Consider the following 24,542-nt stretch of genomic DNA (forward strand, 5'->3'; position numbering starts at 1 on the left):
ATCACCGTACCAGAGGCCACCCCTTTAGACTAGAAGAAAAGAACTTTCATTTGAAGCAAAGTAGGTGGTTCTTTACAGTGAGGTCAATGAGGTTGTGGAATGCACTGCCGGGTGATGATTCTATAGTTAGTATAGATATGGATATATATAATTTATGTGAAAGTAGCGAGGGGTGTGTGTGTGGATGCTGGGTTTTCATTTGGAGGGGTTGAACTTGATGGACTTTGTCTTTTTTCAACCCGATTTAACTATGTAACATTTTATTTTCGAAGGGATAAATATGCAGATTGAGTGAAAATATAAATGGTATTGCAAAATATAAGCACTTTTTTTTTTCTTAGTCATGCATATAAATGCATTATTTTGAATCTAACAATGATTTCTTATATTTTAATAAAGAGCCAGTTGCAAACTGACAAACGGTATCAACAATGTATTCACTCTTCCTTCCTGACAGAAAGTGAAATGCACTTACATGTTATGAAATATAAATTCTGTTGCCAGAGCAACAAGCCTTCACACAGCCCATAACAAGCTATTTGCAGCATAAAAACAAAAGATCTCAGTGATAAAGAATCTGAGGCAATTTGATAACGTGTGCCCAAAATGGATTGATATTAAAATACAGAACCCGTCAACTGTTAATATGTGTATATGACATCACAATATTGTAAATACAGCTAATAAAAGCAAAATAGATGGTTTTCTGCTAAAGATTACAATTCTTCCAATGAGTTAAACATCAACATCAGCTTTGGGGACATCTAATCATGTCCCTAAAACAGGCGAATTGTTGTACTTTCTGTGAACAATACTATGAAAGGTGATCAGGTCATGTGTATCTTATCTACTTTCAGTCTGTAATTTGATACGGTGTGTGCAGTAAAAGAACATTTGAAAGACTTTTTGGTCTAGGAACCTATTAACACAGAACAAGGATTCCACTCTATAATATACTCTAGTCATTCAGCTATATTTCCTATCATGTCTATGACAGCAAGTAAGGTCTTCACATGAAATCTTGTTGACATTGGGCATTTGCATATATATATATATATATATATATATATATATATATATATATATATATATATATATATATATATATAAGTAAGCATTATCCTAAATATCACAGTAACATGCCATGACACTTGGACCATACTAAGATTCCACTATGTTGGACAATCCAAAATAATGGGACCCAGGTGCATAAGAGATAGACCACATAGTTTCCCGCAGACTGTGGCTCGACAGGTGTAATGGATAATTTGGGGTTAATGTACAGTTTTATCCTTCTGTGGGTATGATATATGAAAATATGTCGCACTGACAGTAAGCTTTCAAGATTTAAAAATGACATATCTTTATCAGGCATTATGTATTCATGATGTTACATTTTCTTAAGCCAGATCGGAAGATAAATATTGTAAGCTTCCGGTAGCGAAACCCTAGGCCTCGGCACAGATTTCAGCACATAAATGGAGACTGACCACCTTGTAGAGTTTAAATTGCCGCTTTGCTGGCTTTTATTTTCAAATAAACACAATTTTTCAGCCCACTGGCTTCACATGGGGGAAATCACATAACAAACAGTCCCACTTCACACCCTCAATGGTGTTCTCTTTACTCGCGTTAGAGTTTGCACTCACTGGATTTCAGCGGACCACAAAACCCAGAATCCTCTCTGGGCACACTTGAGACACTCGTCTCCTGGGAGCGGTTTCTCTTGTCCTCTCTCCAGACTATTGGAGCTCTCTCCAACTCAGGGGAATCACTCTTGTTCCCTGGTGCTCACAAGCACATGTAGCCCCTCACCCTCCTTCACTACAGGAGGTCTCTATAAGCAGCAGCAGCCCTGAGGTGTTGCTCCACACCTCCTTTAAACTATCCTTAATTAACTCTAACTGCATTTAGCTTGGCAGCTGCAAAACCCTTACATGGAGCAAGGGATGGAAGCCCACCCTGCTCTCTTCCATCCACTCCAGGGACCCTTAATCCAGCTTTTACCAAGCCGGTTCAGAATTTCCACAGCTTTACTTGCTGTAGCACCACACTTTTCCCTGGAGTTTTAATTTCACCAGCATTCTTAATGCTGGTGAAATACACACAATATCGTGCCCATTAGACACCCATATCTTACAATATACATTAAAAGACAAAGTAGCATGCGGTTTACACCAAAGTAGAATTCTGACAAGGCTATGTAAAATAAAAAGGAGACAACAGAAAACTAAAGATGGTTAAGATAAGGGTCGCTTGCTTGTCCTGATCACTACATTTGTGTAGCAAATGTAAAAAGGGATATGTAAAGTGGCCATTTGATACTGTCAGGCCTTTTGAAGTCTCTTTGACCTTGTACAACACGGTTCACATGTGCAAAACACACAAGTATGTGCCATGCATAATACACTTGGAACCCAGGTGAAGAAATCTGGCAAATTTAAAATGCTATAAACCTTCATATTTTGTCACTTGTGAGGCAAAAGTGAAATCTATGAAAAGTGGAGAGAAGGTACAACACAGCTGCACAGCCTCTGTAACCATTCCCGTTATGTTCCCGATATCCACTGCAAACACAGCCTCATATAAAACAAAGCAGCAACTTTACAATAAGGGCAGTGCTCCTTTATGGTACATACAGGAAGGTTGTATTGCTTGTGCTTAATTTGTAGTGCACAGCTACAGTACATTATGAGCAGGCACAATGACACCCTGGTCAGCACTACTGGCTTATAGTACTGGGTCTTGAGTTCCATTTCAACCTGGGCATTTTTGCTCAGTTTTGTATGTTGCCACATGTTTCTTCTGGGTACCAATACCCTCCCACTATCCAAAAACATAGAGGCCATTGATTGCATTTGCTAGAATAGAACAAGAATTGGCCCTGGGCCCCTAACATCACAAGGATTGTTTGGGGGGAAAATTGTAAGTAAAAGTTCAAATGACACATTGGGGGTCATTTATCAACACTGGACAGTAAGTCATGGAAAGCGATCAAATTGTTGCATTCATCGTTCTGGCTGAAAAAAGCCACTCATTGATTGGTTGCTATAGGTTACTGCCCATGGGTAAATTTGCCCATTGTTGTTAAATAAGTCCCATTATGTTGATTAACGGATGTTTGACTGCAACTCCCATTATACTGCTGACAGCTAAAGACTGCCAGGGGGATGTAGTTAAATGTACACTTGGTTTTCCCTGACATACCTTATTTCCCCTCTCAAAAGAGGCTCCAGTGTATCTGTATTGCCTACGGCAAGATTTGTGAAAGATAAAAAGCCTAATAACTATAAAATAAAGGATGTCTTTATTGCTTGTCGACAAATATTTTGATAGCTCTGCTATAGAACTATAGTGAATAACCAACAAACACTGTGTTATTTTTCTTTCAATATATTCATCTTCCCAAAAGTTCTGAAATCCTTTATTACTAACTATGTTCAATGGTAATAAAATTGAATTAAACCCTTAAAACCAACACAGTCATGAGCTAGACAGCTTTGTGTGTCAGCCTTTTCCTTCCCCATCACACTTCTACTTATAATGGCTGCTGTTAGAATAACATTTCAAGGACATTCAGATATACGTTTGTCATGTCAACATTTTTTTTTTAACAATGGCCAATGACAAAGCTTCTTTTTTTTCTTCCCATAACACTTCACAAATAGATGACACATGTCAATGTATTTGCAGTAAACAATTCATTTTCCACTTCGTAAAAATCTCCCCATATGTTTCGCTATTTTAAATCTTTGGCATTATTTGGAGCACCAACTTAAAACCTTCTACCTATAATAAACCTGAGTTTTTATTTTAGCAGTTTATCATAGGTTCCATAGTGAGTAGGTTTGTTAATAACTGAACCATTTCAGTCTTTTAACATTTATAGGTTTTTCACCCCAGAATACAGATTTTAAAATAATGATACAAGGTAATACTTGCTAATTTAATGCTTATTTAGACAAAAATATTCCCAGATCTAACTAACAACTGATAGTAAGAAAGCTATTGAATGAAGGCATTTTCTTTAATGGTAAGATTTTGCTTTTACAGTGAAAAAAGCACCAAAACTCATATTTATGAGAATCAAAGCATATTTGCCTTTATTATGAACACCAAATAAAGAAAGGACGGGCATACTGAACCAAACGTAGAAGCACTCACCGAGTAGAAGAAGTGGTTGTCCCAGCCTCATCAGCTTATAAGCATTCAAATGATCCACAAGGGCCACAAAAAATTAAAAAAATGTTATTTAAACCTACATTAAAAATGTGTAAAAGTTTATTTTTTAATGTAGCTTTAAAAAATAGTTATTTTGATTTTTGTGGCCCTTGTGGATCCTTTAGGAATGCCTACAAGCCTGTGTTGTTGCAGTTTTGGTATAACACACCTTATTAAACTCAATTTCATGACGATAATGTTTTAAATAGTTAAGTACTGTAGCTTTTGCACTGATTAAAAAAACTTATTATCATGCCACACAGTCACATGCAACAGCATAAGGAGAAGACTTTTAATGCACAGGTACAAATGGCACCGATGCATTTAACTATATTCACTATTGGTTACATAGGGACAGAGGGGACTATTATCTTCTATAAGATGCTTGTGGCTTCCCTTGTCGGTAATACAATTTAAAATAATGTAAACAGATCTGTATGCACACTACACATGTTCTTGCTTTATTTTTGACCTTTTTCTCTGCTTCAGTGATGACCAGAACACAACTATAATCAGCTGACTGGCTGAAATACTGCAGTCAGCTACTTCTGTAGGCTACGTTTAATAACATAGTATGAATGTATCTAAAAAATATTTCTTAAGTAATTTGGCTTTTGCTTCCAAGGAGAGGTAATGTTCCCAGTTAAGCAAAATAACAAACCAGTGACCAAAAATAGATATAAAAATGTTAAAATCATAGCCCTTAGAGATTTTCATGAATTTATTGTTTATTAGTTTTACAGCTGCAGTAGTAAAAAGGAAAAAAACCCATAATTACCAAATAAAATATACTTGGAAATCACAATTTAGAAGGTAAGCTCCGGTATCATAAAAAATAAACTTTTCTTTATGTTTCATTTAGATAAGAATTTTTTTTTTTAACAAAAAACGGTTATAGCTAAGATTAAACAAGATAGCACTGTCTAATTTATCAAGACTGTGCTGAATGAGGTACCTAAAAAAGTTTAATGTTAAGCATTGTCATCCATGTTTCCTCATAGCTGTGAGTCAAATGTAGAGCTGCACAGCGGTAACCTGCAGGGTGCTTCTGTCTTGAAAAACTTGCCTCATGGCTTGAGTGTGTCTGATCTATTCAGTGAACACTCAGGGGAGCATGTGTGCTCCCTAATGCACTTATACTCCTTTTTGAGGGAATAGTAAATACCCTCTATTGATTTCAACTACTGGTAATGGAAGTGCTCTATTCCATACAGCCAGTGTTGGACTGGCCCACAGGGATATCAGGAAAACTCAAGATGGGCCCAGATGTCAGTGGGCCTTCATGCTTCAAAAAATTTGGCCTATTTCATGGCCATTCTTATTCCCTATGAGAACAAAGAGATGAAATAGATGGAATCATAGATTATAGCATGTAAAGAAAAGAGACTAGGAGAAAGAGGCTGAGTGTGAAGAGGAATTATAATAGTCTTGAGAGTGGGCCCCCGATCTAAGGTCTTTTGGTGGGCCCCTGGTCTAAGGTTTTTGTGTGGGCCCCTGGTGTTCCAGTTCGACACTGCATACAGATTTGTCCAACACTAGCTTATTGTATACTACTATAGTACAATTAGCAAAGCTGGACCTTTCCTGAATATAACTATAAGAGTCATCATTTGCTGACATTCTATTTAAAAAAAAAATGGATCCTCAAATTTGAATCCAGCAGTAATCATGCACAATATTGCCACATTTATTTAGAATATTTGAGAAACATGAGGTTCATTGTTGATAATAGCAATGTTATGCACTTTGGTGGAAATAACAAATGTGTTTTGGGGTATCTATTGAGAAAAGTCTGGGGAAAAGTCTGGGGATTTCTGTAGAATAAAGTACTGTCTAAAAAGGGCACTCTTTCCAGCTTATTAATTTAATTCTGAAGGACTGGAGCCCAAAACTGCACTGTATAGATGCAACTAAACTGGTAAAAGGCATAGAGGATGTAAATTATGATGGTAGACTGTCATGGTTGGAATTCTTTTCTCTGGAGAAAAGGAGCTTGCAAGTGGATATGATTACTCTTTACAAGTACATTAGATGCCATTATAGACAGATAGGGGAATATCTTATCCCATATAAAGGATCAATGCGCAAGAGGACACCACTAAAGACACTTCTTCCCGGTTTTGTGGTGATGTCAGATTCTAACAATGCCTTTAACAAGGCTTGGATGCTTTCTTGAACAAGAATAAAGTCCACGGCTATTAAGAACTTAAGATCTACATTTCAGGCCAGATTTATTAAGGACCGAGTTGTGTTTTCCGCGAAGCTTCAAGTTTGAGCTTATTTTATTATTTTTTGTCAAAAAAATCCCCGAATTTTTTGAGATTTATTCTACCTCAACCCTGGAAATAGTTTGAATCTGAAAATATACCATGTAAAACCTTTTCGAGGTGGCAGAGGTCCCTTGAACATTTGAAGATGTTAGTAGCCTTCATGATGTTCAAGGGTTTTGCCCTAATCAATTAGAGCAAATGTGAACTCGCTGAAACAAGTTTTTCTTATTTTATTTTCTTGATAAAGGAGAATTCAACCCTCTTGATACCCCACTGATTTTGTCCTTTACATGTAAAGCCAGCTTCAGACAATGGCAAATGCCCCTGTCTGACCCAGAATTACTTTAACCTTGTATCCACTCCTGCACAAGCTGCTTTGCTTTGATCTGTGCAGCTGCGGAGCCGTTCTCCCCCACCTCTCTCTTCGTTGAACCGCCGATAGGGACATGCACAATAGAGATTGTTATGAAACACCTCCATCCTGGCTACATATCATGTTCATATCTTTCCCCTCGTGTCTCCATTCCCCATCCTCCTTCATTCCCCCTCCGTACTAAGATAATATCTCTCTTTACTCCCTCTCAACCCTCGTAAATTAGACCTCAGCCTTCAGCTCTCATCTCTCGTACAATATATATCTCCGCCTTCTGCCCTCTTTCCTAACCTAAAGTAATGTTTTAAGCCAAAGAACTTGAGAGGGCATGCTTCCCTGTACTAAATTACTGAAAAGTAAGGGAGAAGGGTGGAAGGCATAGATATATATTGTACGAGAGTTGAGGGCTGATGGGGCTGAGGTGGAAGCAAGGAGAGATATGAACTGATTATGGAGGGGGAAGGAAGGAGGACAGATAAAGAAGACACCAGGGTGAGTTTTGCTGAGGATGTCCTACTTACATTATTACAAGATGCATGCACAGACTTAGGGAAGTGCAGGGAGAAGAGTGGAGCACAGGCGGAAGACCGAAGCTCAAGAAGACCGAAGTACACAAACCAAAATGACGCGCATGAAGATGCAATACATATTTGAGAAACACACCGCTGTAATGTAGAATCTGTTAAGGTAATTGCCACCCTGAGTTAGCGTTTCAGCTGGGGCCCTCATTGGCAATTCATACCTGGAGTTTGCAAGAAAAATGTGTGGAGGGTTGAATTCCCCTTTAAAACCATTCGAGTTGATTCAAGTTCGTATAAAAAAATCTAAAATTTGAATTTGATAAATAACACCCGTAGTATTGATATTGGTATATACAGTTTATATAAATGAGTGTATAGATAGGCCTTTATAGGTATGAGTATATATGGGCACTGGGGAGGAGTTGAACTTGAGAGTCTTTTTTCAAACCAATTTAACTATGTAAAAATGTAACATGGTTAATTATTTATTGAAGAAAAAGGGGCAAAGTAAATAAAAATAGTGAAATTGAAAAACCCCTTTCCATTTATATGCACCTATTTTTTAAATAGACACTAAATAATAAGAGTACAACTTTTCTTAAAGTTTTGTTCCAAGGGCTGTAATGGCCTTTAATATATTTCTTCATAAATTCTTCTCAAAATATTTAAGAAATGCCAGCTTTAATGTGGGTGTCATACATTTCACTGTTGCACAGTGACTTATGTCAATGTGTCCTTGAGAAAGAAAAACCCATTATATTGCTATAAGTATTAGGTAGTACAAAAGCATGTGACAAAATATGTCTTTTAAGCCTAAATTACCTTCCTGGCATTGTTAATGAATGTTCAAACATACATGCCTGTTGTTAAGATATAACAAATCCTATTACAATAACTCATCAGGTTTTAAATTCAGCAATTTCTTGGACAGTCAATCTCCATGATGAATGAAAGTCAAACTAAAGAAATCTAACATTTTCTTATTCACAGATGAATCAAACTATAGAAATGTAGGTGATTATTTTCAAAAAGCGTTTGAGCATTTAAATGTCAAAACTGACTACAAAGATACTGCATAAATCTGATGTTTCAAAAGGGGGTATTTTTAATTAACACATTTTTTTACAGATTTTTAATGTTCTTCTGACTGTAGCTGGAACTAAGGTCAATGACTGTATGACTATTTTAGTAGAGGTGAAATCCTAAGAATGTTAAATTTTTTAGCTTTCTCTTTTTAATATGAATATGATAATATGTTTCCAAAAGAGCAGACTATGACCTATATTTGGACTTGACATCTGAACACAACTATTACATTTAATTTAGTTTGTGTATTGTGTTACTAGATTCAAGTTATTTTGTCTTGTGATGTCGTAACCGGAACTGACATTACACAAACTCATGCCCAATACCATAAATGACCTAATTCTTGTGCATTATGGATGTTTATAGTGACATTTTTAATAGTATGTACATAGGAGTATGCACATAGGAGTATTAGCAACCTGGCATTTCATATATACTGCTCTGCTGTGAAAGAAAACTTCTCAGTTATTGTTATCAGGCCTGGATTTCGGGCTTGGGTGCCCCTAGACCAACTGGATCCTAGCCCCTGGCTAGGAGTAAGTATCTCCAGTGCTCCTTAGGTTGATGTTGGGCAGCATGCCACCCCTAAAAACTTGCCTCTCCACAAATACGGGCCCGGTTGTTATATGGTTGTTGAGATAACTTTGCACTTGTTATTTACATTATTCTACACATTTTTGTAATCTAATCATGCCATCAGAGAAGACAATGCGCAATTCATTGGGTGCTCATTAAATCTTTGCATTAGAAGGTAGATTCAGGAGTATTGATGAGGAATGAGGAACAATGAGGAATTATAGTACAGTCCATTGATTACATAGTGGAATGCAACTGAATAGGCAAACTGTATTGTATAATTGTACACTGACACTGTTGGGCATGCTGAGATTGTGTAGCCGTAATAAAAAAAAAAAACTTGGCAAACATATTAGAAAGCAAAAATAAGTGTGAAATTGAGGTGGTGGGGATAGGCCGGTGTAAATAACAATGAGGGAAAAGGTAGAGAATTGGAGGGTAGGGAGCATCAGGGTCTCGGCAGGTAGAGATGCAAGGACTGAAAGCTGTATTGCCAGTGTCATGGAATAGAATGGAAAGAGTGAAAGCAATACATAGTCTATGCAAGGGTGGTTCTGCAAGTGAAACCATAAGAGAAAGAGTCTTCTTCATACCCTCATTAACGCTAAATGGAAAAAGTGCAAGGGAATGGCCTAGTGATTTAAAAGAGAGCACCCTGTGTTAACAGTGGTCTGTGAAAGGATAATGTGAATTGAATGAAAATGAATTGCCCACAGATGAAATTTTGACTGGACAGTAGTCCCTTTTAAGTGATTTTAATCTACCTCCATATAAACTATAATTTTTAACAAAGAAATAAAAGTTATGTTTTAATGAATAAATGCATCATCAATTAATTCGATCAGAAATTGTATAGACAAAACAGGGCAGTTAAATAAAATCACACATCCTTAATGCTTTGGATGTGATAGGAACTGCATATTGCTATTGGCCACTTAGTCTACAGCATGTCTGGGAGCAACGTTAGCAAATTCCCTTTACATGGCCTGTAGTACATTGGAACAGCGCATAATTGAATTACATTAATGTTTCAGTCATGCCCATGTAATTATTAATCTTAAATGAAACTATTCTCCCACAGAGATTTCCTAAGTGAATCTCCTCTTCCACATGCACGCCATCAAGTATATTTGAAAAAAGGCAGTAATCTACGCCTTTATTTCCAGAGGAAGGTATTTTAAAAACTCAGGGCTGCAATCCACAAAGAGTGAATATCTCATTCTTAGAGCCAAAGAGATGTCCAATAATCAGGTAACTATGGTATTTTCATTTAATATGTAGATACCAACACAATACCAGCCAACTTCATGCATACAAAGATCTAGATACCCTCACTGATACTGTGAAATAAATGTTCTACTAGGAAAAAACTGTCTAGGACAGACAAGACAGAAACCAAGGAGAAGGATGAATCTATAACTGCATCACAATCAGTAAACATGAGAAAATAGAAACACCAGTTGCAACTCAATTTTGTAGCCCTTATCATTGTCTTTGAGACTTGAATGCTCTGGTGCCCCAGGGAAATTATATATTGGATAGAGAAAGAAGGGGAATTAAAATATATGAAAACATCTGTCTCATTGAGAAAAGAACTTATCTTAGGTCTTGGAAATGATATTATGAATTTATTGAAACTGGTTTACAGACCACCCTGTGGGGCTGCTTGAAATTCAAAGTAATAAACATATGATGATACATATGATAACACATAATATTTGCCTGAAGGTCCCTTGTGTCTTCAAAAGTTTACACTGTATTTTTTCCTCTGCAGCTAGTCATTTATAGGTACTTTGTATGAAAACTGTTCTTTCTCTTCTTCCATTTGTTTAATCTGAGAGGGATTAAACTAAAATTATGGCTAAATCTCTTCTATTTCATTTTAAGGATAGATATTTAATTTCTCAAACTAAATACTGGAAATCAATCTTGGTTATAGCACTTTTAATGTTTATATAAACACTTTTAATTAGTGTGCAATATATAACTATATTACAAGATAATATATTTATATTGTATATGTACATGAATTATTTAAAATATACTGCAAGAAATGGATGCGTTATATCGATGACGTGTTTGCGTTATGGGCGGGGCCACGTTGGACCCTTGAACTATTTGCTCAGGAAATCAATAATGCATTACCCTGTATAAGGTTTACCTTAAACTCACATCCGGATGAAATTCCTTTTTTGGATACTAAAGTATATAAATCTGAAGGGGGTTTACTAACTGATTTATATGTAAAACCCACTGATCGTAATTTGTTGCTACACTTTAAATCCTTCTATCCACCACAACTAAAAAAAGCTCTGCCGAAATCACAATTAAGCAGAGTTAAACGTATAGTCTCGTCTGAAGACATAGTGGAAAAAAGGTTGGATGAGATGTGCAATAAATTTCGTGAAAGAGAATATCCAGATAACCTCCTTAAGATACAATTGACTGAAATTCAAAATCAAAATAGAATGGAAATGTTAAAAGGTAAACCGAAAAACAGAGAGAATAATGTCACTTTTGTCACTCAATACAATACTTTAAGTAAACAGGTTGCTAATATTTTACGTCATCATTGGCCGCTTACCGCTTACAAAAAATAATCTACCTCAAATCAATGCGTTCACTAGACCTCCAATAATAGCCTACAAAAAGGGGAGATCTTTAGGCTCTATGCTAATCCATACTGATATGAGACAAAGTAATGAATGCAGGAATAGCAAAGTAGGGACCTTTCCCTGTTATAACTGCAACTGTTGCTCTAATGTTCAACAGGGAGAAGTCGTTTTTCACCCTAGGAAAGGTTATCCCATAAAGATCAAAGATCGATACTCCTGTAGTTCAATGTGTGCCATATATATAATTAAATGCCCTTGTGGGCTTGCATATGTGGGCCAGACCAAGAGAACAGTTCGTGAACGCATGAGAGAACATAAATCAGCTATAAATACCGGAAAGAGAGACCAAGCAGTAGCAGGCCACTTTATTGAGCACTCTCATAGAGTGAACCAATTGAAATTCCAAGTGTTAGAGACAGTGGAAACGAAACAACGAGGAGGTAATAGGCATAAGGATCTATTATACCGAGAAGCATTTTGGATTAGAAAATTGGAAACTTTAGAGCCATGGGGATTGAATAAAGAATATGATCTAGGTGCCATTTTTAGATGATCATGTTTGGCTTTTTTAACTTTATATTAAATTAATTATACGGTCTTTTAATTATGATCTATGTCTTTATCTTTTTACAGATGCACTATGTGATGGTTTTTTATCGTGTCAAGTTTCTATCTATTGATATCACTTGATTGACGTAATTGTTAATTGACACTATTTTATTGATTATTGCAATTGGTCCTGTTTTTTGTTTTTTTTGTTAAAATATTTTGTTCACTATATTGACCACTAGATGGTGTTTAAGGGTATAAATTGTTGTACTTAGAATTTGTCAGTAAGCTTGATAAAAGGCCGCATGGCCTGAAACGTTGCGGTGATGCCCACAAAAGCACAAATAAAGACTTTTTAAACTATTCAAGCATTGATGGTGCTGTTCAATTTCTACACAGTATTGTTTGCCAATGGGAAGTGGCCATTGCAGAACGTGCACCATCCTTAGAGAATATCGAGAATCCGTGTGCTGACTACTCTTTCTCTACAATATATTTATAAGATGCAAATCAAAGGATTATATTATAAATATGCTTAGAATTGTCATGGTCTAGTGTTAAACCAGCAGAGATGACATTTGGCATAAGATAATACTGCATTACCCAGAGTACCATACTTTTCTTTTTGGACTTTAAAATTTTCTATTGAAAAATCAAAGTGATACTGATAGGGAAATATTGATGTACAAAGCAGTACAGAAAGGCTATCACATATGAGCATCTCTAGCTGCAAAAATACAGCAAATTTAAAAAACTAAGTGCCATCCCCAGGACATTGGGATGGCACTTCTACATTAGCTTCAATGACAGTGCTACCTTGTCATTATTAATGAATATAATCACTATCATTGTTTCAGTCATTCATTGTTCAGAGTTCCTTGACCTGTATAAAGGAACACCACAGTGACTCACAATAACCTTATATTTTACAATAGGTGGTATATAATTCACTATATATTTATGCACACCTACCACGACAGAGGAAACACATGCATAAAGAGGTATATTTTTTCCTGTTTTCACTCTCTATTTTTTCTCAGCAGAGGCGGCTCTACAACCGGTCACTGGTCACAAATCTGACACTAGTGTCCATTGAACAAAGACCCCTCCCCATATTCCAGTAACACTGTAAGGCTAGGGCCAGACGGGGCAGAAATCAGCCAAAATCCACAGGCTGATTTCAGCCCCCAACTGCTATCTAAATCTTCTTTTCTGCTTGAATTTGGAAGTCTTGTATTGATCCCAGTGCAAACAGACTTCATGGAAGATTTTGGCTCGAAATGCAAAAGTCTTCTGTTTCTTTGCTGAAATCCACTTAGTCTGTTCGCAACAGAGGGGACACGAGGCTTCTGGACGTCAGCAAGAAGATTCAGGTAGTGATTGGGATTTTGGCAGGCTGATTTCTACACCCGTCTGGCCCTAGCCTACCTGCACTATATATATTTTTACAAAAAAAACTATATCTATAGGACATTTTAGGAGGCATTATAATAGCAGGCTTAAAGTCTGTCCAGGCCTAATAATCGATATAGTAACAAATAAGATGCTTTCAAGCAGCATATTGCAATATGGTACTTGCCGATTGTCATAAACTTTGGACCTATTATTATACTACATATAACCTAATGAAGTATAACAAATGCAGCACTCACTTTAATTTTTGTAGGTTTTACAATCTATTCCCATGGGGTACAATAATTGTTTCCTTCAGTACTGTTGCCTCCGATAACTGAATGAGGGAATGCAGTCATATGAACATTGTTTTTCTGCTTTTTACTGAATAAAATGGTCTAAAGAACTGATGTAGAAAGTGAGCACGGTTTATGCCTTACAGAGCAGGTTACATACTTATGGTAGCAGGCCTTTGTATCAACATGGCAGCTGCTTGTGATGTTCTTTATAATCCAGCTCCTATTAATATAGTAACTCACTCTGGCTTGCACTGAAATTAATTAGCAATTTTTTTATATTTGTTGCAAGTCTTTAGACAGGTAGTGGATACCGCTACAGAGGAGCAAAACTTTTTTCAAAACACTGATGCAACACAAAAAAAGGTAAACTGCTTTAATAATGAGAGTCAAATAATTTATCAAAAAAGTTAAAGCAAAATTTCAGCAGAACTTGAGTTTTTGGTGAAACACATAGTAAACAGCTTTGACATTTCTGTGAAGACCATAATTATGGCAATTAAATGGGCCAGCAGGTATACTGACATATACCACTGATTGCTGTAGAGTCAACTTTGTGAAATAATGAAAAAAAAAAAAACAAACATGGTAAGAATAGAAGAAAGTGAAGTATACATCTGAAAAATGAGTCCAGTTGTCTTTATCCAAACAGAGAGCAGTTTATAATTTATTATTTTGTACTTATTTTTCATTTCAAAATCAATTTTCTTACAATGAGAGTCAGGATTAATATTGCTAATATGAATTTCATTTTGTAATACATTTTCTAACATATCTACAGGGAATTATTCAAGCCTGACTGAGCAGCTTGATTGTTCTTGTTCATCATCTTAACCATACTGTTTGAATATATGGGTTCTGTTATATCAAATTCAGTATTCTTGTTTTCAGCACATGGTATTCGGTAAAGTACAGTATTTTATAATCCATCAGATGCTTATGTTTACATACAGGCACTTTCCTTTCCTTTTACTGTGCAATTAAAAACAGAAATCACTCAATCTTTCATATTTAGACCAGCTATAATTTCAAAGAGACTAACATACCAAATCGAGAGTATGATTGATATAGACCTTCTAGGCTTTGGGCTAGGTATCCTGAATCATTCTTGACACTTTTAAAATTATTTTCCATTAGGCAGTTTCCATGCTACAGACTATTTTGCCTATAGTCTTTATCAACTTTTCTGCCAATAAGCCAGCATGCTGCCATTACATTACCTGATGCACCCATACAGTACATAACGATTACATTATAGGCCTGACATATAAATGCCTGACTTACAACAATATTTGTAACTGAATCTATAAACCATTTGTGTTATGGAAACAACATCTTTGCAACTCATATGGAGAGGGAAAGTGAATGGAATCATCTTTTCAATTATATTTGAAAGCATTTATTAATACAGGTATGAGACCTGTTATCCAGAATGTTCTAGACCTGGGGTTTTCAGGATAAGGGATCTTTCTGTAATCTGGATATTCATATTTTAAGTCTAGTAAAAAGTGATTTAAAATTTTAAATAAACCCAAATAGGCTGAGTTTGTTTGCAATAAGGATTAATTATATCTTAGTTTGGATCAAGAACAAAGTACTATTAAATTATCACAGAGAAAAAGGAACAATTTAAAAAAAATTCTATTATTTGGACAAAATGGAGTCTATGGATAACTGATCCCACACCTGTCGTATTGATTTTAAAAGCAAAGATGTTGTACCTATCGTTTTGAAACTCGCCCTCCCCCCCAAAAAATCACTGATTGGTCTTTTTAAATGAACTTAATATGGGGGGGAGGCTATGACATGAGATTTAATTCAGATCATCATTCCTTAAAAGTTCCTATGAAAAACCTATGAGATGGAAGCGAAAACACAAATTTCATAATTTTTTTCAGGGTTTTTTCCCAAAATCACTAAATTTTTCGTGCTTTTTCCCAAAAGCTGAATTCTTCAGATTATTGCCTGAAAAGCTCAAAATGGTTGGATTTTCAGGCTAATGTCACCACAAATGTTTTCAAATGGAGGGCACTCTAATATAAGATATATATAGTATAGTTAGCATATGGGTGCAAACAAAGCCCTTACAAGGCCCCCATATAAGGCCAAACCCAGAACAATATTAACCAAAAAAGGGCTTGCACACCAAATAAACAGCAAGACCACGTGGTATTTGAATAGTCGTATATTTAGATATATTAAAAAAGAGAATATACATACATAATAAAGGGCAAAAATATGTCCAAGAATATCACAAATGATCAATTATACATACCACGTAAATATGGTCAAACAGCAATAGGAAACAAAGAGAAAAGCGGATACACCTGCCCTGAGAAGAGAATCACCCCGACGTTTCGGCTTTTAGCCTTTCTCAAGGGGAATTCTCTTTGAGAAAGGCTAAAAGCCGGAATGTATTAAACCACGAGAGCTAAAAAGCCGAATATAAAAACACGGCATCTCAAACCTGTCGAGGTTGCATAAAAGTCAATGGAAATAGTCTCATTGATTTTTGGTTGTGTCGGGGGTTTCGGCAATTTCACAATGTTTTCTGAGCTTTCTGGTGAAAACTCTGAAAAATTCAGAGATTTCGGGGAAAATTCACGAAAAAATTGTGAAAATCTGAGCTTTTCACGCAAAGCAAATTTTCGGGAAAATGTAATAATAAATAAGCGTTAAAAACCAGATTGGGTTAGATCGGAGCTTGTAGCAGCCAATATTGAGATAAATTCGGACCTTGATAAATAACCCCCTTACTGCGTGGTTGCTATAAAAAAAAAATCTATTTTATTAATGGGGTGGCTTACCTTTAAGTTAACTTTTAATATGTTATAGAATGGCTAATTTTAAGCAACGGTTTATTTTGTGCAGTCTTTTGATTATTTGCCTTCTTCTTCTGACTCTTTCCAGCTTTCAAATGGTGGTCACTGACCCCATCTAAAAACAAATGATCTTTAAGGCTAAAAATTTATAGTTATCACTATTTTTTAATACTCATCTTTCTATTCAGACCTTTTCTTATTCATATTCCAGTCTCATTCAAATCAGTGCATGGTTGCCAGGGTAATTTGGACCCTACAAAACCACACATAAAAAATGAAAACCAATTGCAAATTGTCTCAGAATATCGCTCTCTGTGTCATACTAAAAGTTAATTTAAAGGTGAACAATCCCTTTAATGCTTTCATTTGCTAAGTGCAACTTTGCACATGTCCTGTAAGAGCATGCATGCATGAAACATGCAGGAAATTCTGATCCATGTCTATGTTCTAGGTATATTTGAAGCCATTAAAGTTTTCCCAACAGATTATATTATTTTTCAACCTGGATAGGATTTTGGGGTGTGCAAGTAATAAGAGGCAGAGGATTAAGTGTTTTGTCATGGCAGCTTAGAAATAGTTGGTTTATACTGATGATGATAGAATTATAATGGGCAATAGGAACAAGAAAATGCTTCACATGATATTCTGTGTCAGTGAAAATGCATTTACTTATTGCCTTATGCTAATGTTGATCGTTATAGTGCATTAAACTACAACATATAGTAATTTCAGTGATGCAAATGAAGCTTTACTTTTTAGTACTGCCATCATACTGCTATCAGAAAGCTGAAAAATCTGTAGGTAAAATATATTGCAAGTCTTCTCATAAACAAACTAAAAATAATGATATACTAAGTGTAACAGTAGCAGAGTTTTGGCCATACAATCTCATGTAAGTAAAATAAATGTTTTTACCTTTTGAATGCCTTCTAGGGACTCTTGAACATTATTCTCAGATCCGTTACTCCTGTTTATCATCCGCCACATCTGTGAATACATACTGTCTCTTTCAAACGGATTCATTCCCTTCACCCGAACATGTTCATAAACTGCAGAGTCAAACACTGTGCCATAAGGAATATCAGTTTGCCTGGAAAGATCCTGAAGTGATCTGGACAAAGAAGAACAAGAGAAAACATTAGATTCCAGACAATAAATCGCTTTGTTTGAACCATAAGTAAATAATTATAAAAAAATTTGACTACTTTTAACATTTTAAACTAATTACTACCAATCTGCCTGTTTATTTTGGTGGAAAATCTCTGCAGATTTTGGAAACTGAAAGGGATTCTGTCATGGTAAAACATGTTTTTGTACAAAAAGTATCAGTTAATAGCACTCATCCAAAAGAATCCTTGCACTAAAATCTGTTTTTCAAAAGAGCAAACATATTTTTTTATATTTAGTTTTGAAATCTGACATGGGGCTGGACATTTGATCAGTTTCCCAGGTGCCCCCAGTCATGTGACTTGTGCTCTGATAAATTTAATTCACTCATTACTGCTGCACTGCAAGTTGGAGTGATATTACCCCCTCCTTTTCCCCCTCCAGCAGCCCATCAATAGATAAGGGTGAAAATACATAGAGCTCCTAGTAGCAGCTACTTGTCACAGCTTCAAAATAGACAATAGTGATAACTGACTTTGCAAAGACACGTGGGGGCCTATTTATCTAAGGTCGAAATTTAGTGGTTTTAGAGGTTTTTGAAACCATGACTAAACTCACAAACTCTAAAACTATGAATATCATGACATTAAAAAACAGAATAAAAAAAAGTACAAAATGGCAAAATTACGCTAAATGATGCACTACAAAAATACCTCAAAAAGCTCTAAAAATTCTAGTTTTTCAGACAATTCCCAGTGAAAGAAAAATGTGAAAACCTCTAAAAGTACTAATTGATTTAAATTGGTCCAAAATGATCAGCGCAGCTCCCATTGACTCCTTTTGTATTCGTAGTTTTTATGCTAACTAAATCTCACATTTTTAGAGAAAACTAAAAAATTTTTAGAGATTCGTGGAAAAAAAAATCTAAATTTGATTGTTAAGTAAATGGGCCCACAAGTGAATTCTCAGTATTGTCTATGGCAGGGTATTGTTTTGGCATTTTCTAGCCACAAAAAGTAGCTGCTACTAGTAGCTCCAAAGTTACCCTGCCATAGACAAGATGGCATGATTGTCGGAGAAACAAAAGCCTATCCGAAAGCAATTCCAATGTGAAGTGCTTGCTTTTCAGAAAGCACATGACCAGACTAAAATTTCTGAGATGACAGCCATTACACAAATATTACAACAAAAAAATACTGTATATTATTTGTTCAAGAAAAAAATGTTAAATGGTAGAATGAATTACGTGCAATGTACACAATGTAATTTAGCAATAAACACCATACCATAAAAATCATGACAGAATTCCTTTAAGAGCAGATGTATTAACCTGAGGAAAAATGTGAATTTAACTTTTTCAACTAACTTTTTTACAACAGTTTTCACATTTTGGTTATTTACTACTATTTGCAACAATTTATACTTGTGGAAAATATTCTTGATTGAAAAAAAACTTTCCCATAAGTTAAAGAGATTTAACCTGAAGCAAATAAAAAATTTCAGCAACTTTTTGGCAATAGGTTGTAGTGTTTTTTGCTGCTGAATACTTTTAGAACTAAATAGTTGCTATGGTAAATCTGAAAATGCTTTAGTAAATAGATCAACAACTTGAAGTTTTCGTTGCATATAAATAAATGCAGCTTGACTTAACAATGCCATTTCCTATATATCAACTCAAAATACACGCCTTTACTCAACATATACTTAGTTTGCCTTTCTTCTCCTCTCACCACTTGATCCCTCTTTGCCTTGATATATCATACACTCCCCTTCCTTTCCAACTTTCAAATGTTCTCTGAAGATCCACCTGTTTAGGGAAGCATATTTAATGTACAGGTATGGAACCAGTTATCCAGAATGCTTAGGACCTGGGGTTTTCTGGATAATGGATTGTTCCATAATTTTCATACCTTAAGTCTACTACAAAAGTATGCATTCATTAAATAAACCCAATGTAATCATTAAATAAACCCAATTGGCTGGTTTTGCTTCCAATAAGGATTAATCCTTAATTAATAAGGATAATCTTAGTTTGGATCAAGTACAAAGAAAAGGAAATCATTTTTAAAAATGTTGGATTATTTGGATAAAATGGAGTCTATGGAAGAAGACCTTTCCATAATTCGGAACTGACAATTTAATGTAATACAACCCAAAAATAACATTAATCGTTCTATAAAACTAAGAGTGATACAACTTCTAAGCTCACTGTAGAGATTTTTTCCATTTTGCATAATGAATTTCATTATGTTAATCAAACATGAATACCTTGACATGTTGAGGAACCTGTCCTTCTGCAGTATATTTCTGGCTTTTGCAATGAAGAAATTACATTTATTTAATGATAACATTTAATGAAGACCTTGGAGTGTTCATGTGCAGCACAGTTTGTACCTAGTCGGTATGACATTTGTCAGGGCTTTCAAATGATTAGCCAAATGTACTGAATCAATTATCAATTGCCTACTTTGCCAAATGAACTGATTCATAGAGCTGTTAATTAACTGAATATGCAGAGATATTATTTGGTAATTGGACAATATTTCACAACACTTAAATGTGTTTACAATAGATACAAATAAAAAAGAGTTGGGGGGAATATAAATCTGCCCTTTTTATTTGACATAAGTGACATTGTGTTTTGATGGTTAGATATGCACATTATGATGAACACAGCATTATATTGCAAAATGCCAAGACTAAGAACATCTACTATCTATTAATAAGGCCAGATTATGACGATTATTATTCACTTTTTTTTTTAACCCTTTAAGTGCCAGCAGAATTTCACATTTTGGTTGTGCGGAATTCCAGCCGTTTTTGAAACATTTTGTGCTCTCTCACTTTAGGGGCATTTTCTGAGAGGAAACCTATAGTTTACCTAGGAAAACTATACATTGTTTTTTTTCGGTAGAAACTGAGCTTTCTAAATCTGCCTGAGTTTTCATGTATTTCCACCTGTGCAAAAAAATTTATAGTGCTAAATACCAAAAAAAAAATGAAAAATTACCATTTTTCATCGTATATCAATTTATACCAGAAAAATATTTCATTTTACGGATGAAAATCCAACTGATTTGGAAAGCCTTATGTCTCTCGAACGTGCCAATACCAGATATGTATAGTTTTAGGGAGATTTAGGATTTCTGTACAGCAAAAACTCCCGGCAGTATATTACCGAATTTTGAAAGCACTAAGGCAGAAAACGGCATGCTTTAGATTCCAAGGCAAAAAATCCTGAAACTGTAGGTTTACCCCAGAAAACCATACATTTTTGAAAAGTACACATTCTGCCGATTACAAAATGGGTAACTATGTCTCTCTACTCCCAACTACCAAACATAAAAGCTTGTCTGAACATAGCAGTTTTTCAACAAAAAATTCAAAATTCTGAAAAATCATTTCAAAGGTTTTATTTTGCTGCTCCGCATATCCCAAACTATATTAGGTACCAAGAAAAAGCACCTGAAATATGATTGCCAGGGGTCCACTGAACAGTTTGATACCCATTATGCATAGGTTTACCAAAGTATCTGGCATTTAGAGACACCAATATGTAGTTAGCACATCCAAATTGTTCAGGACTTTACTTCAGCTACTGAGAAATCAACACATTGACTGCATTTTTTGTGGGGTAAAAACACAGAAATATATGTTTACCCCCCAAACCCATATATTTTTGGAAAGTACACATTCTACTGAATCTAAAATGGGTACCCATGCCTTTCTGCTCCAAACTACTGAGTCGCAAGGCTTTCCCAAAATTGTCAGTTTTGGTGAAATATCTGAAAATTTCCTCAAACCTTCAACTTCCCAGCACCATATCACCCATGTATCGTTACGCACCAAGAAAAAGCACCCTAAATATGATTGCCAGGGTTCCTCCAAACAGTTTGGTGGCCATTGCTCATAGGTTTACCAAAGTATCTGGCATTTAGAGGCCTCAAAATGAAGTTAGCGCATACAAATAGTCCTGTGGGTAACTTCATCTAATGAAAAATCAACACATTGACTGCATTTTTGTGGGGTAAAAACACAGAAATATATGTTTACCCCCCAAACCCATATATTTTTGGAAAGTACACATTCTACTGAATCTAAAATGGGTACCCATGCCTTTCTGCTCCAAACTACTGAGTCGCAAGGCTTTCCCAAAGTTGTCGGTTTTGGTGAAATATCTGAAAATTGCCTCAAAGCTTCAACTTCCCAGCACCATATCACCCATGTGTCATTACGTACTAAGAAAAAGCACCCTAAATATGATTGCCAGGGTTCCTCTGAACATTTTGGTGGCCATTGTTCATAAGTTTACCAAAGTATCTGGCATTTAGAGGCCCCAAAATGAAGTTAGCGCATACAAACAGTCCCGTGGGTAACTTCAGCTAATGAAAGATCAACACACAGGAGAAAGCTCTCTGTTTAGTGCTGAATTAAGCATTGAAATTCCTGTTTGAGACAGGATTTTTTGTTATCACTTGGTGTGTGAATGTGTTGTCCACTTGGTGGGTGAAATTTGGGAAGTTTTGAGTTGATTTTCTTTACTAAAAATCGATTTTTCTTTTGACCCTGAAGGTGAGTGATTCTTAGCCCAGTTCCCTTCACTTGCTCTGGGCTACAAACTCACTGTTAGATCCCCTACCCCTCCCCCGCACCTGGGTGTCAGTTTCATTTGCATTTTTCTCTTGTTTCAGCACAAATTGTTTAATTTTTGTACAGATTGAGTGGATATTTTGATTTTGCACTCAGTTCTGTGAGGAGAGAAAGCTAAAGGGAGAAGGATTTAATATAAGTATAAATATAAAATCTTTTCCAGCAGCAGCAGTGCAGCTCCCAGGCACCTGCTCACATTAACCCTCTCCCTGCCACAGCTTCTCAACTTAAAACTTACTTTTTTGTTAATCAATAGTATAAAGCTTTCTTTTTGTGTGGTGTTGTGTAAAATAATGGGAGGGAATAAAAAGGAAAGTTATAAAAAAACATCTCTTGGTTCTAAAGCAAAAGGACCTGAAAAACCCAGCTGTAGCTCTGCAAGGAAACACCAGGCAGAGCCCATGTCAAAAAGCCCCATTGCCTCTACTTCTGCTGCTGCTGCCAATGTGACCCCTGCTAAAACATTTGCACACGCGGTAGCTACTGGCAGCAACCCTAGCCAAGTCACTGCTGGGGTAGAGAAGCTTACAAGGAAGCATGGGGTCAGATGCCTAATGTCAAGCACTCATGGCATAGAGGCTTATATAAAGGCTGCAGCTGAAGTGGTGGGCCACTCTGCAGTAGTGGCAGCAAGTAAAATGTATGGGAAAGCCATAATCTTTGCCCGTACTCTAACTGCAGTGCATACTCTGGTACAGAGGGGTATCACAGTGGGAGGGAGTTATGTCCCTGTAGAACCCCTAGAAGGATTGGGCACAAGGGTGGTTTTATCTAATGTGCCCCCCTTCCTGCAAGACCACTTATTGTACCCCCACCTGCAAGCCCTTGGGGAGTTAAAATCAAATATGTCTAGAATTCCCCTGGGATGTAAGGAGAGCAGACTGAGGCACGTCCTTTCCTTTAAAAGGCAGGTGCAACTACTTTTACCTCGGGGGCAAGACACTATTGAGGGGTCTTTCGGGGTTCCATTTGAAGGGGTGCTGTATAAAATTTTTTACAGCACAGAGGAAGTGAGGTGCTTCCTTTGCAAGAACCTGGGGCACACTCGCCAGAGTTGCCCCAAAGGGCAAATTAAGACCACAGCCCCTGTTCCTGCTCCCAGTGCCTCAAATAAAACATCTTATCCTGCTGGGACTATTTCAGCAGGGTCCTCAAAGGGGATATCTCCTTCACTAAAGGAGGTGGCTGTTACACAACCCACCTCTACAACATCCAAACCTCCTCCTTCTTCACTGAAGACATCTAAGGCTGCAGCATGTCTTACAATTGCGGCAAAAGAGAAGGGGGGAAAACATGTCAAAGCTTCCCCCAGGGTCACAGTTGTTCCTACCACAAAAAAGTGTACCCCTGTTATGGGCACCCCTGAAGGTGTGGGGGTACCCATGATTGCAACACCTGGTGGGGTTGGGGCAGATAGTGGCCTTTCCTCTTCAGATGCCAAGAAAAAGAGGAAATTTAAATCAAACTGGCTGGTACCTGAGGAATGGGCATCAGTGGTTAATGATGGAGCACCCCCATCCAAGGGTAAAAAGGGCAGCAAAACTTCTGCTCCTCATGTGGTGACATTGTCTGGCCCAACTGTTGGTCACGATCAACCTGTGTCAGACCATGCACTCTTGCCTCCAGACCAGGTGGGGAATAATGAGGTTAATGGTCTGCATGGCCTTGAACATGGCAGTGTTGGTTTCCCCACAGAGTCAGGGGTGCAGTATCTGCCTCAAAATCATTTGGAAGATCTTCCCTTGGAGTGTAAAGAGATACCTAATGAGACTCCTGCAGAGTGGGCAGTCAGTGTTCCTGAGGTGCTGATATTTGGCAAATGCAACCAGCCTCAGTTTTTAGTGCCTCAGGGTATTTCACTCCAGGAGGGGGAGAATATTGGGCTAACCCCCATACAGGACCCTGCAGATAAAACTGCTGGGAAGGATGGTGAGGGTGGAGTTGTAAATACGGTGGAGGGTAGCCAGACAACCTCTACTGTTCATGCTAAAATCTCTCCTCCCTTGTCTTCAACTGACCCAAATGTTATTGCCATCCAGAAAGCACAGGAGGTAGTAGAGAGGG

General features: G+C 36.6%; 1 protein-coding gene across 5 annotated transcripts in view; it reads right to left on the reverse strand.

Annotated features, from left to right (window-relative positions):
• Positions 1-24,542, reverse strand: part of grid2.S (glutamate receptor, ionotropic, delta 2 S homeolog) — a 612,233-nt gene that overhangs the window by 59,479 nt on the left and 528,212 nt on the right. For all 5 annotated transcript variants that reach the window (XM_018252173.2, XM_018252166.2, XM_041590791.1 and 2 more), the window contains one exon: positions 17,637-17,832. In XM_018252173.2, coding sequence (XP_018107662.1) covers positions 17,637-17,832 — 196 coding nt within the window. The remainder of the gene's footprint in view (positions 1-17,636; positions 17,833-24,542) is intronic.

The sequence above is a fragment of the Xenopus laevis genome, chromosome 1L (assembly GCF_017654675.1).
Source record: "Xenopus laevis strain J_2021 chromosome 1L, Xenopus_laevis_v10.1, whole genome shotgun sequence".
NCBI classification, from domain to species: domain Eukaryota; kingdom Metazoa; phylum Chordata; class Amphibia; order Anura; family Pipidae; genus Xenopus; species Xenopus laevis.